Source organism: Boleophthalmus pectinirostris, unplaced genomic scaffold (assembly GCF_026225935.1).
Source record: "Boleophthalmus pectinirostris isolate CB_2022bp ecotype Guang Dong unplaced genomic scaffold, ASM2622593v1 HiC_scaffold_16, whole genome shotgun sequence".
Taxonomy (NCBI): Eukaryota; Metazoa; Chordata; class Actinopteri; order Gobiiformes; family Gobiidae; genus Boleophthalmus; species Boleophthalmus pectinirostris.
In genome coordinates, this window is record NW_026571095.1 from 13,471,565 (window position 1) to 13,484,075 (window position 12,511).

Sequence of the window (12,511 nt, forward strand, 5' to 3'; positions counted from 1 at the left end):
TTTCTGCCATACTGTGGAAAATAGCCAAATTAACATGAATCCGTCCTGCAGGCCAGATGAGTAATTTGTGGAGATGCAAGCCAACCCACACTAAGGACACATTTGTCAGTGCAATAAAAAACAACAAAAATGAAAGAAATATATATAACTTGCTTTTATTTAAGTATATTTTTTGGCTAAAATGTTACATACTACGGCTTTAAATTAAAGCACTGACTGATTCATTAGATATAGCCATCTAACAATAATGAGAAAATATGCTTTCACATACCCATTGGGTGTAAAAAGTTTATGTAAAATAAACTACAAAGCCCTACTTGCTCAGGGCAAGTATGTTATTTCACAGTTCAGTCTAAATAAAAAGTCCATAATTTGTGACTGTGGTTAAACATTTTCTTAACAACATTTAGGTTTACCCATGTTACAAATCAAACTGAAAACATAGTTTTATTTCAAGAGTTAAATAAACAAACATTCATTATTAAACATGTTCTGACTTTCATTTAGTATTTACATGTGCTGTTCTTCTGTGGAAATTGTGCAATACTCCGAAACATCAGCTGTCATACAGTCTTCCAGTCAGAGTCAGATTCAAGCCTGAGTTTAAATTGGAGAGAAGCAACAGTCTTGAGTGACTAATACAAAAATTAGTTACATACAACAGAGGACAACTGGCATCACACAAAGCCAGCTACATACTCCTGATGTGCACACTCTCAAAGGCATTCCACTCTTGCATGGACACAGTGTTGTCGTGCTTGGGGTAGCAACAAAATCTTAGGCAGTGTTAATCAAGACTGTCCTAAAATAACCAGTTCAAAATGCAGATTCTTCATACTTCTGGTCAAATTTCCTTTACTTTTCCCATGAATATATTTCCATTGGTATGGTGATGAACATGTCCATTACCCACGTGGTTGCCATTGGCCAAAATTTTAACATTGTCTTGTGTTGATCCATTCGTCTCTTTGGTGCTCTCTGAGGCAGGAAGTCGCTTGCCCCTTATGTAAGCTTGCACCCAAAAACGAGAGAAGAGGACAAAGAAGAAGACACCATACATCCAGATGAGGTGAATCCACAATGGAAACTGATAATCACATTTTTCCATAAAATAGTACTGGCTGATATGAATGGACACCAGAATAAATTGAGTCTGTCAAGAGAAATGTAACAGAATAAATATCAGTGGATTATGGTTAGTTTGAATAGGTGCGAACTATACAAAACATGAATCACATACTAGCTGGATGGCAGTCATATACTTCTTCCACCACAGGTATTTCTGAAAGCGTGGGCCAGCAGCAGATAGTCCATAGTAAAAGTACATGATGACATGGACAGCAGAGTTCACCATGGCATGAAAAGACCCCATTCCTCCAGCTGAAAGAGGAATGGGGAAAGAGTTTAATGCATTTTATTGGAAGTATATGTAGCCCACACTCCTACAAAAGGGTAGGCCTATTACAGTCACAACTGAGCCTGTGCTGTCAGTGCCTAAACCTACAGAGAGAGAACACAGACCAGTTTTTCCCATTCTCCGTATGTGGACAGCATACATTACAGCAGAGACACAGGTTAGGGTTTGGCTGCAGGTGTGGATTTAGGTAGAGACAGTCCACATCAGAGAGAGTCCATTTAGGTTTAAGCTAGATTTCAGTATTCAATTCAATTGGCAATTCAAATGAGACTCATGTGAGGCTCATTCTGCTTTCTGACAGGATAATTGTCTTGAGAATCAAAATACAAAATAGGTGGGATATCATGTCTGCATCATGGGCTTAAAGTGCATATTTTTCTGTTTTTTGTTTTTGTTTTTTCGAATTATTACTTCACGTGGTGGATATATTACCTGTAATTCTGTCACAGTTTTGTGAAATGTGAAAAGTAAAAGTTGACAGCTATTGGAAGTAGAGCTGTCTATCTATGTCACAACTAAAAAATTGCATCTAAATTGCTGGCGCTTCATTTACTTTTCTAATATATAATATGTTTAAACTGTACAGTATGTATGCCTGCTTACCAGGGGTAAGAGTGACACCCCACCACCAACTCCAGGGCATAACAGAGTGGTGAAAAACATGAAGAAATGTAATCTGGTTTTGTTTCTTCCTTAGTACAAAGAACACCTAAAATAAAATTTTAACACATTTACCACAAATTAACGGTTACAATATTTTATCTATATTTGCATACAATTTACTTATTACTTACTGTGTCCAGAAGTTCAATGTATTTTGAAATATAAAACATCCATGCTACTCGAACCATCTAGGAAAGAACAACACAAGCATTCACTTCATGTAAAGATATGTTAAAAAAATAAAATAAAAATGGTAAAAGACAATCTATCCACAGATGTCCAAAGATTACATTGTGTGTAAAAATGTGAAATGATATTTAACACATGCAAAAAGGGATGAAAACAAAGATGCCAGCTACAGATGAAAATTAGCTTGTAGCTAAATTCGGTCTGTGCAATACATTTATTTTGCAATGTCCCTGCTAAATAAGTAAATACAATTAATAAATCCATCTGCATTGGTGACAGGTAGATTACTACACCTCAGAAAAAAAGGGCCCACAATGTCATGTTTAAGTGTCAAAACACAATATATGCGTCCAATTTCAGAAGGGTTTTTGATGGTTTTCTTTACCATCAAACTCTTTTCAATTAAGTATTTTGACTTTCAGTAAAAGAGTCCAATCACATTTTCCCATGTAATTTTAAATGATTGCATACAACATTATTTATGGACATGTTCGTCTCATTAATTTGCATCTGTAGGTTATTACATCCGCCAAGGAGGTTATGTTTTTGCCGGCGTTTGTCTGTTTGTTTGTTTGTTTGTTTGTCTGTTAGCAACATAACTCAAAAAGTTATGGACCGATTTTGATGAAATTTTCAGGATTTGTTGGAAATGTGAAAAGGAAGAAATGATTTCATTTTGGGGGTGATCCGGAAGAAATCCTGGATTCTGGATCACTTTGAAATTTTTGTTAACATTGTGGTAAATGGGGCCAAAAATTTTGTTTCTCAATATCTCGGTTAATTATTGACCAAACATCATGACATTTGACTCAGGGATGGACAATGAGATCCTCTTTCATATTCCAAATTGAAAGATACGAGACAAATATTTATGGAAAACACAATTAATATGAGGGGGACTGTAGTCCTTGGCGGAGGTCTGCACTCTCTGAGTGCTTTTCTAGTTTCTCAATATCTCAGTTAATTATTGACCAAACCCCATGAAATTTGACTCAGGGATGGACAATGGGATCCTCTTTCATATTCCAAAGGCTGATCTGGATCTGATCCAGAAGACTGATTTTATCGCAATTTATATAAAAAATGGAGGTAGTCCTTGGCGGAGGTCTGAACTCTCTGAGTGCTTTTCTAGTTAAAGTTGTTACTGGAGAAAAGTGTACATCGTTAAAAAACGGTTGCTGAGAAATGCCTCATGTGTTCAATACCATATTTAATAAAATCCAGAATGAACTTTAAGATTCTATGTCACTTTCTGGTGGGGATCTACCACCTTTGTCTCATGAAGATCTTTCTGCTTTGCCTGGAATGTTTCTAAATGAATAAATAAATGGCACTAAATAATTACTTATATATCTTGTAGTCATTCAGTTACAGGGTTTTTATTGCTTGCTCAAAATTGAAACATGTGATCTTAGTGTGAGCAGGGTTGCCTCTCCTCAGATCTAACCTGTAACTTGGCCTGGTGATATCATGTGCTTGTCACCATGGAGATGGAAAAATTCAACATTATGGAAATTTCAAGGCAACACAATAGCATTTCCATGAAGACAACAGGTGGCAAACCCTCCACCAGAAAAGTTACATAGTACACCTTTAGTTGAAAAAACATTGTTCATGTGTTGCCATACCCTGAGGCTTTGTGGACTGTTGGAGGTGTCGATTAGGTCACATCTCCATGTAAATGTTGTAGCCCATCCTGACATCAAGAACTGAGAAGAGAAAAAGTTTGTGTCAAACATTAGCATATTTTAGTTTTTATATTTAGTTTTGTTTGGAAATATACCTCATAGACAATGTAAGCATTAAATAAAACCATGGATAGATTGTAGCATATCATAGCTGTATTTAATCGTAGAGGTTTGCGGTTGGCCATGATTTGTGGCCCAGCATACACAGAGAAGAAGACATAGGTCAGCAGTATAACAGTCATATCTATAGGACTCTGCATTAGTGGGTAGTCCCGAACTCTGACATCTACAAACAAAACAAAGAAGAACATATACATTTAGAGCTAGACATTTTGCTGTATACTGACTAAAAGCATGTTTACAAATGCACTACTCACCTATTTTTTCAAAAAAGTAATCGTTGAGTTGTACAATCCCTGATGCAATTTGTCGCGACATGTTGACAGCCTTGTTCTGTCCCTGTATCACCCTAAATCACCCTAAAAAGAAAATACATACTTACAATATTGTATAAATAGGCCTACATAGGTCTTTTCTGCACTGGTGAGCACACATTAACCCCACCACCTGCTCTCTTCACTGAATAAACAGTAGACAGCTGTACATTTGCAATGAACATCAATACATGTTTCTACTACCATTAAAACAGCATATTTGGAACATGAACAAAAAAATATTGGTAATTTCTGGAAGCTTCTTAAAATGATTTGTGTGACTCCAAATCTTCATCACAGATGAATCAATGAATCAATGAATCAATGTGGGCTTTAGAGAAATTGTGAAATTGTTCATTTAAAAACAATGAAATATTCTCATGCTGACTAACAGAGCCCGTCAAACAGGTGAGGCAGAGATCAGGGCCATATGCCCAGCCTGAGCGATGAGCATGGGCAGCCAGAGCTTAGAGTGAAATATGTTTCTAAACTATTAGGGAGTAAACACAGACAAAGACTAGTATAATTTACATGTGTGCCTCACAAAGCACCTAGTCACAATCACCAGCTTCTGTGAAAGAGATGTTCAAATATAAAAAGACTTACCTCCTGAGCCCTGGTCTCTGGCGCTATCAGAGAGCAGCTGCACAGCCAGAGCAGGGAGCACACAGTCTGTATCCAAGTACCAGTTAAACCAGGCCTGGAGTCCACCCCTTCAAATCAATGCTCCAGCAGAGTTCAGAATGCAATGACAAAGATATGATTAGATTCTTGTATGGAATGAACAAAGGGGTGGAGAGAGGGAAGGTTAGGAAATGGATGAGTAAAGGTCTTAGCGATGTCTCTACTGACTGACTAAACAGATTGTGCTCATTTTAAAACCCTGAGAATTACTAGAAATCTTGCTGGTTTCAGAACCACACCCTGCTTCAAGCCAGGCTCCACCTTCTCACACTGACTTTGACAGCCTCTCATTGGACTGTCAGTTTAGTGAATGGGATGGGGTCAGAGAGTTGTCCACCCTGGTTAAAGCAAAATTGGCCCCAATATTTGATAAACCAATGTAATAAAAAGTTTGACATATATAAAGGTGCATAAAACATTTTTAACCTGATTGAGAACTTAAATTTTAACACTGAACCCAGGCCCAAGAAACTCACCCAGTGTTATCAGCAATCACAATAATATCGATAAGGAATTATTTAGGGCAAAGTTGAACTGACATAAGTTATCATACACCCACAAACCTAACGTCACTTTTCACCGATCCCTTCCCGCCCTGTGGTAGGGCTGGGTTTGCTATGTAGAGCTCTCCAGTGCCTCTGGTTTAACCTGTTTGCCAAGGGCCAGTGATGATGATGGGTGTGTGGCCTGGAGTCTCCCAAATGTGTGCGTAACATCGAACGGTTACTTGGAATGAATGGAATCTGTACAGCAGAACAAAGGGAGAAGTTTATATCTGATTATATTGTTTAAACTTTGTGCACAATTTCAGATGTACAATGAGTGAATGATCTGACTGTCTGACACCTAGGTTAACCCTGTATACATCATGACCATTATTATATAAAATAAATAAATAAATAAAATAAAATCCTAAGGCATTAACAGAGGGCACTAATACATCTTAGCTTTAGTTAAAGTATTAGGGTATGGAACGTGATGGATGTGTTTGTTGTTGAGTCAGCTGTCCCAGATGTCATTATTTATTATTCAATTTGTAAAACAATTGTGTTTATTGTGTGGAAACTGACAACATTGTTTTTGCCCATCGCCCAGCAAATGTCCTGCTGACATCCTCATGTCTTTCAATTACCCAATTGAATAATTTAGACAGGAATTTGCTGAAATTGACAAAAATAAATAAAATAAAATAAAATAAATTTGGTTTTCAAGGTATGATTAATTTGTAGATCTGGAACTATAGGCTATACTTATTCCAAATAATAAATTTTTTTGGATCCATTACGGAAACGGCCACAGCCTTCAGCTATGACCACTGGAAATCCTTTTGTACTTGCTCATCATGACACAAGCTGAGGTACCATTATAGACTAAATAACACTGGAATCAATTGTTTTATTTCTTTTTATTTATTTATTTTATAATTTTTTCAGTCAATATTACCTGGCTATTTTGTCACTTACATTTGGAAATAGTGCCCCAATATTTTATTTCCAATGTAAAATAAAGACATTTGAATAATTTTTTTTTTTTTAAATCATAAAGTAAAAATTGTGTAGACTTAACGTTATAATGAAAAGATTAAATAGTGACATCATGTGGCCAACTTTAGCATGAAAGATTTTTTTAATTATTATGTTTTATTTTATGTTATTTATATATATATATATATATATATATATATATATATATATATATATATATATATATATATATATATATATATATATATATATATATATATATGGAAATAGGTGGTACTAAAATCTAAAATCTGTAGGTCTACTCAGCAAGCAGGTATATGAATTCTAATGTAGCCTAAAGTACTACCTTGTAGACCTAATTAATGTTTAAACCTAAGATAATGAGGCTAACGTTTTCCTGTTTTAAACTTTAAGAATGAATTTGACTTCACGGGGCAGTTACCTGACTGAGATCGTCTCGGCAGGTCTCAGTCACATCTATATTCGTCTGCTGAGGATTAGGTGTGACACTTTTGGCTCTAGAACGACACACTTACATAAACTCTGCTCTGAGGTTAGCTGCATCAGCACTGTACACGCTACAGGTAAGATATTTGACCCTGCGCAAAATGTTGGAAAATGAACACATTTGGGACCAGAGGAAGAAAAGGATTAGTGTCTAGCACAACTTTAATGGCTTTCTATTTGTGGACGCGTTAAAGTTTATCTGTTCAATTAATATGCGCTTGAATTAAGTTTTGGGAGTGATTCTTGCTCCAAGTGGACCATTGATCGCAGAGCTCCACCTTCGCTGGATGCCTTCAAGTTGTAAAACAAACGCACCCGCTGTGCGTCGATTGGAAGGTGGACCCACAGGTAGGCGTCCTCCCGCTGCGTCTCTCAGTCGTGCGCTTATTACTCAACGAGAGGATCACATTGAACGGAGAACAACAAGTACAGTGCCAAAACTTCTCAAAGCTTTTTCTATTTTTTTTTGTTTAGGCAGATGAAATACAGGATCACAACGGGGGGAGTAGGCTACAGTTATCTGGAACATTTCCCACTCTTGCCTGAGCTTCTTTGGAAATAAACACAAAATGAACCACGCACGCCAACAGCCTACGTGGGTAAAATGAAGGTAAGCGCAGATTCTTCAAGCTGAAAGGTATTGCTCGTGATTGTTTAGTTTAGTCTACGGACTCTTCAACATTGGACATAATTATGTTGCGCATTCTCATAGTTAAATCAACGACTGTATGAGAGTGCATCTTGCATAACACTCAAGACGTAGCAATACTTACAGTATCTTTGACTGTCCCACTCAAAACAATAACGCCTACAATTCATTCTTATGTAACTTCTGTTAGTTAGACACAGACAATGTAGGTCTACCTTTAGGTATACTGTGTGGTACGTTTTAAATCTTAAATTCTTGTTCAGCAGTAGATGGACTATAAGCTATAGTACCATTTCTCGGTGAGAATTATTCAAACTACCATAATTATAGTATGTAGAATGGCCCAGATGTTTTTTATGTAAAATATAACATGTAAAAGAAGCATGCTTTTCTTTCTAGGTGCCTTATCTCATCCACTGATCTCCAGAGTCCACATCCCTCTGGCATGGAGGTCCTGTGGCGCTCTACAGGCTTTGCAGCAGAGGTTCTGGATGTGTTTGACCGCTCACTGACTGATAAAGAACTGGTGTCACAGTCTAAAGCCTTGTGCAAAGACTACATTATCTCAAGACTTAACCAGAATGGACTTGGATGGTCAAAAACTGAGCTCAATTTCTCTACTTCAAATTCATCTGTCTGTGAGGTGTCTGTGGTCCTTCTCTGTCTTGGTAAGTGAGAGTTAGAGGTCCTATGCACATTACATATATCATACATATAATTTACTTAAGTGTTATATATTTTAAATTGTGTGCAACCTGAATCAGTTTGCTATATGTGTCATGTAACTTCTGTGACATGGCATCTTAACTGTCACTAATGCATACATACCATATATACATAGCAGCTTTTTTTCTGCTTAGTTGCAATTGTCATTGACCGTGAACATTGTTGCTGTCTTTTCTTCCATCCTCTGTTGCCCAGGCGATGAGCTGGAGTGTATACAGCCCAGTTTGTACAGAAACGTGGCACGGCAGCTGAACATCTCTGTTGCCATGGAGAGTATGGTGTCAGATGCCTTCATTGGTGTAGCCACAGAGATTTTCTCAACAGGTTGGTGCCGTCATGACAAAGCTTATTTCTTTAAATTGCATAAGAATAGAAATAATTTATTGAAGTATTCAATGGTTGCCAACCAGTTGACTGGCCTATGAGGATCACACTGTGCTTCTGCTTTCAATCATACAAAGATATGCAGGTAGACTTTTGCTAAAATTATAAAAAAAAAAAAATAAGAATAATATCCACAATGAAAAAGTGGAACATTTTCAAAAAGGCTGTGAGGGGTCTATAAATCCAAAAAGGAACAGGTGGTTACCGTTCATAGCGGGCTGTGGCTGCCATTACTGACAGACAGAGAATTATAATAAATATCAAAATGTCCAGTACGCACAATTAAATATTCTTGTGTATAAAACTAACCCTGCTCTCTCTCAAAAATCAATGCTTCTGGACATTAACTAATTAACTTAAGAAGAATCCTAATAAAGACATAATTAAAAAAATATAATTTTTTTTGTCTTGCCTACCTGCAAGTTTCTGCTTTCCAAGTATGCCCCTTTGAGGTTTAGCATAGTCAGTCTGGAAAGAATGAGACGTAGCCCATTGACTTGGCCTTCTTGATGGAAAGATAAAATTAAGCTGGCCTGATATAATGTCCATGTTCGGAGTTCAGTTGTGCTTGTTTAGACGTCACATGGATGTTGTTTTTAGACACAGCGTGGGATTCCACATAAAGAAAAACATTTGGACTGGCCCGGCCTTGTGTGGTGGTTAAAATGGTTATAAATAGAAAGTGCTGGATGATTTGTTTTACTTCCAATCTAAAATAGCTTTGTAGTCAATGTAATGACTTAGACAATGTCAACAAATTAAATGACTTCTGTGCAGATTATGTAATGAAAATCCATCATAAGTAGCCTATGTTCTGGTTATCTGACAAGTTTGTCTCTCCTCCATATTTCTTCCCTTTATCTTTGACAATCTTCAGTCTATTCTTGGCTTTCTTCTCAGAAGGGAGTGAGGCATGATTCTGCAGCCTTATTGGACGAGTGATCTCTTTTAAGCTCGCAAAGACCTCTATCCCCTTACACCATAGCCACCGCAGACAGTGTGGGTCAGCAGTGAGAGCAGGCCATACTAAAGGAGGTTAATACTGTTAGGCTGGCCACTGCATCCCTGACAGTCATTATAGCAATCCCCTCTGGCCTTAAAATCCGGATGTCTCCAATTACTAGAGTACATTGCATTCAGGTTAGTTGCATTCACTCAAATTAGCTGTGGTGCAACTGCGTTTTATGGCACCAAATGTGATAATGTGTTTCTAACTTGTGTCACAACCACCTACACACAAGAAGGCATGTCTGGTCAAGTTCAATTTAACTGCAGCATGTTAAGGTGTGTTATCAGCCACTCAAGCGCATTGCTTTGTTGACTTTACCCTGGCATTTACAGCATATTTTAGAGAAAGGTACGATGGCTGTAGTTAAATCTTACAGTGAGGTCATACACAGTGTTAAATTAATGTAAACAGTTATTTTATGTGTATCATATGATATATTGGAGAGCTGGTCCTGACTTGTGAAATAAAATATTGATACTTTGCAGTGACATCATGCTCAAGGTGTTGTACATGTATCTCTAATGATGGAATGTTTAGGAGTTGCCATGGTGATACAATGCACACATTAGCAAACACAGCCAAAAATGTTTTAAGGTTGTCTAAAAACTCAAGAAAAAGCACAATGGATTTAAACAACACGTTTTCAGGAGCTTGTGATCAATACAAGCGTTCACAGTCCTAGACTTGTTAAACAGCACAAATCATTTCAGTTATGTTCCAGCTATGTGAGTTTTTATGATCAGACTGTGTTAAAATAAAGCACAGAATAAAGCCTCAGACAGAGTAGAGCCTACAGTTAGCATTACACCCCAAGGGAATGTTGATGACATCAGCTGCAAAGTATCAATTAGACCTACTATTGCTTTGTTGTTTTTGTTGAAAATCAATAATGGCAGTTATTTTGTTCCAGGTATAACATGGGGAAAAGTTGTGGCCATGTACGCAGTAGCAGGTGCTCTGGCAGTGGACTGTGTCAGACAAGGTCATGTGAATAGTGTTCATGTCATTGTGGACGGTCTAGGCCAGTTTGTTCGCAAGTATCTGGTTCACTGGCTCAAACGGCGTGGAGGATGGGTGTGTATGAATATGATTTATTTATTGCACATTTTCAAGATAAAAATGTTGCATATCCTTCCAAGATTGCAAAAATATTTCAAAAGGAAGTAGTATAATTCTATGACTTCAGTGTTATTTTTTGATAAATCATATGTCATTCATTAATTTCTGTAAAGATAACTGAATCTCACTTTTATTAAACTTGCCTCACTTTATTAATCTTGCCAGTGTTCAACACACATTAAATAATTATTCAATTATTTTCCAGGTGGAGATCACTAAATGTGTGTTGAGAAAAGACTTGATACCAGAGAACCACTGGATGTCTTCTGTTATAGACTCTTTGAAATATTTCCTCACATCACTGTACGTTTACATCATGAAGGAGCCTTAAAGACCCACCAGGCCACCGTAGCCAGTGTTTGCTGGGACTGGTATCTCAGTAAAAATATGGGACTATAGAAGGCTACTTCTGCTGCTGAATCATTTACAACTGTTTCATCAGCATACATTGTGCTGTTCATAAAGTTAACAGGTAATACTGAAGCATCAACTCCAGTTACATTTCATTTCTGTCCTGGCCGTTATTGGAACAACTGTACTGAATATGTTGCTTGAGAGGCAATTTTCCCACACTGATCAATTCTTAATGCTTCCATGCTTTCCATGTTTTCGCTTGAGCTTTGCAGGGCTGACAGTACAGTGAAAGGAAATGCAAGTATCATAATCAGAGGTTGATTGAGTTCAACATCTCTGTGTGGAGGGTTCATGTGACACTTGTGTGGAGTAGTGTGGTATTTCATGGAGATACGTTATAAGGATTATGAACTTTGAACTTAACCATACAAGAATGTAGTGTATTGTAATCATGCTGGTACAGGATGTTGTTTTGACCAAAGATGAGGAGGCAGATGAAACTGAAACAAAGTATGATTCTGAGCTAATTAGTACAAGCCTATTTTTATCTTGTAAATAGTATTTATGAATTTATTTTTTAACTTTTTTTTTTTCACTTTAAATGTAATTTTGTATTTGGACATTTCATTATTTTTACAACTGCAGTATACAGCCAGCCTCAAGGGCTTGCCAGGATGATTGTGCAGTTTGCCTGTGAGTCTTTTTTCAGTGTTAATTTATAACTGTGTGTGTGTAAAGATATATTCCACAATAAACCATTCCAAATGACTTATTCTGCATTGTATTCACTTGTCCATTGTAATTAAGTATAGTCAAAAAACAACTTGCACACACAAAATAGAAACGCTGTGTATGAAGAACAAAAGAACAATATAAGATATCCAAACTGTAGTATATCAGGGCATATTTCAAAGAATATATTTTTATAGTAACTGCTAAAGATATAGAGAAATATCTGCAGCTTTTTTGCTTAATATTTATTTACGCCTTCACATAAACAATACACCAGCTGCCATGGACTTCAGCTTAAGAAAAATTCAGGCGTATAGGATAACAGTGCAAATATTCTGAAACTAATCAGTGCCTCCACCAGTGTGATTGTAAAAAAAACAAAATCTGCCTATGGTCATAAGTTATATGAGGTCAATATCTGCCAGACTGTTAGCTCAGGAGGATGTACGCTGGTAAGTGATGTGCAAGTGCT

At 36.9% G+C, this 12,511-nt stretch overlaps 3 protein-coding genes across 4 annotated transcripts in view; 1 reads left to right on the top strand and 2 right to left on the bottom strand.

Moving 5' to 3' along the window:
* Positions 1–139: 139 nt before the first annotated feature.
* Positions 140–5,507, bottom strand: elovl1a (ELOVL fatty acid elongase 1a). Its single transcript, XM_020921984.2, has 8 exons — positions 4,998–5,507; positions 4,335–4,436; positions 4,053–4,243; positions 3,898–3,978; positions 2,212–2,268; positions 2,021–2,126; positions 1,241–1,380; positions 140–1,153 (listed from the first exon to the last, which is right to left on the bottom strand). Exons 2-8 carry the CDS (start codon positions 4,393–4,395, stop codon positions 845–847), a joined length of 945 nt encoding a protein of 314 aa, XP_020777643.1. The 5' UTR covers positions 4,396–4,436; positions 4,998–5,507; the 3' UTR covers positions 140–844.
* Positions 5,508–7,394: 1,887 nt separating this feature from the next.
* Positions 7,395–12,076, top strand: LOC110158793 (bcl-2-related ovarian killer protein homolog B-like). Of its 2 annotated transcripts, XM_055151774.1 has the most exons (6): positions 7,395–7,414; positions 7,541–7,676; positions 8,115–8,383; positions 8,637–8,765; positions 10,745–10,908; positions 11,159–12,076. In XM_055151774.1, exons 3-6 carry the CDS (start codon positions 8,161–8,163, stop codon positions 11,282–11,284), a joined length of 642 nt encoding a protein of 213 aa, XP_055007749.1. In that variant the 5' UTR covers positions 7,395–7,414; positions 7,541–7,676; positions 8,115–8,160; the 3' UTR covers positions 11,285–12,076. The 2 variants fall into 2 exon arrangements, with proteins under 2 accessions (XP_055007749.1, XP_020778972.1); XM_020923313.2 differs by lacking the exon at positions 7,395–7,414 and having other exon boundaries at positions 7,423–7,676.
* Positions 12,077–12,263: 187 nt separating this feature from the next.
* The window catches only part of thap4 (THAP domain containing 4), a 2,417-nt gene continuing 2,169 nt past the window's right edge, over positions 12,264–12,511 (bottom strand). The window contains exon 5 of the mRNA XM_020924385.2: positions 12,264–12,511. This exon is cut by the window's right edge and continues 82 nt beyond it. Coding sequence (XP_020780044.2) covers positions 12,474–12,511 — 38 coding nt within the window. The 3' untranslated portion in view covers positions 12,264–12,473.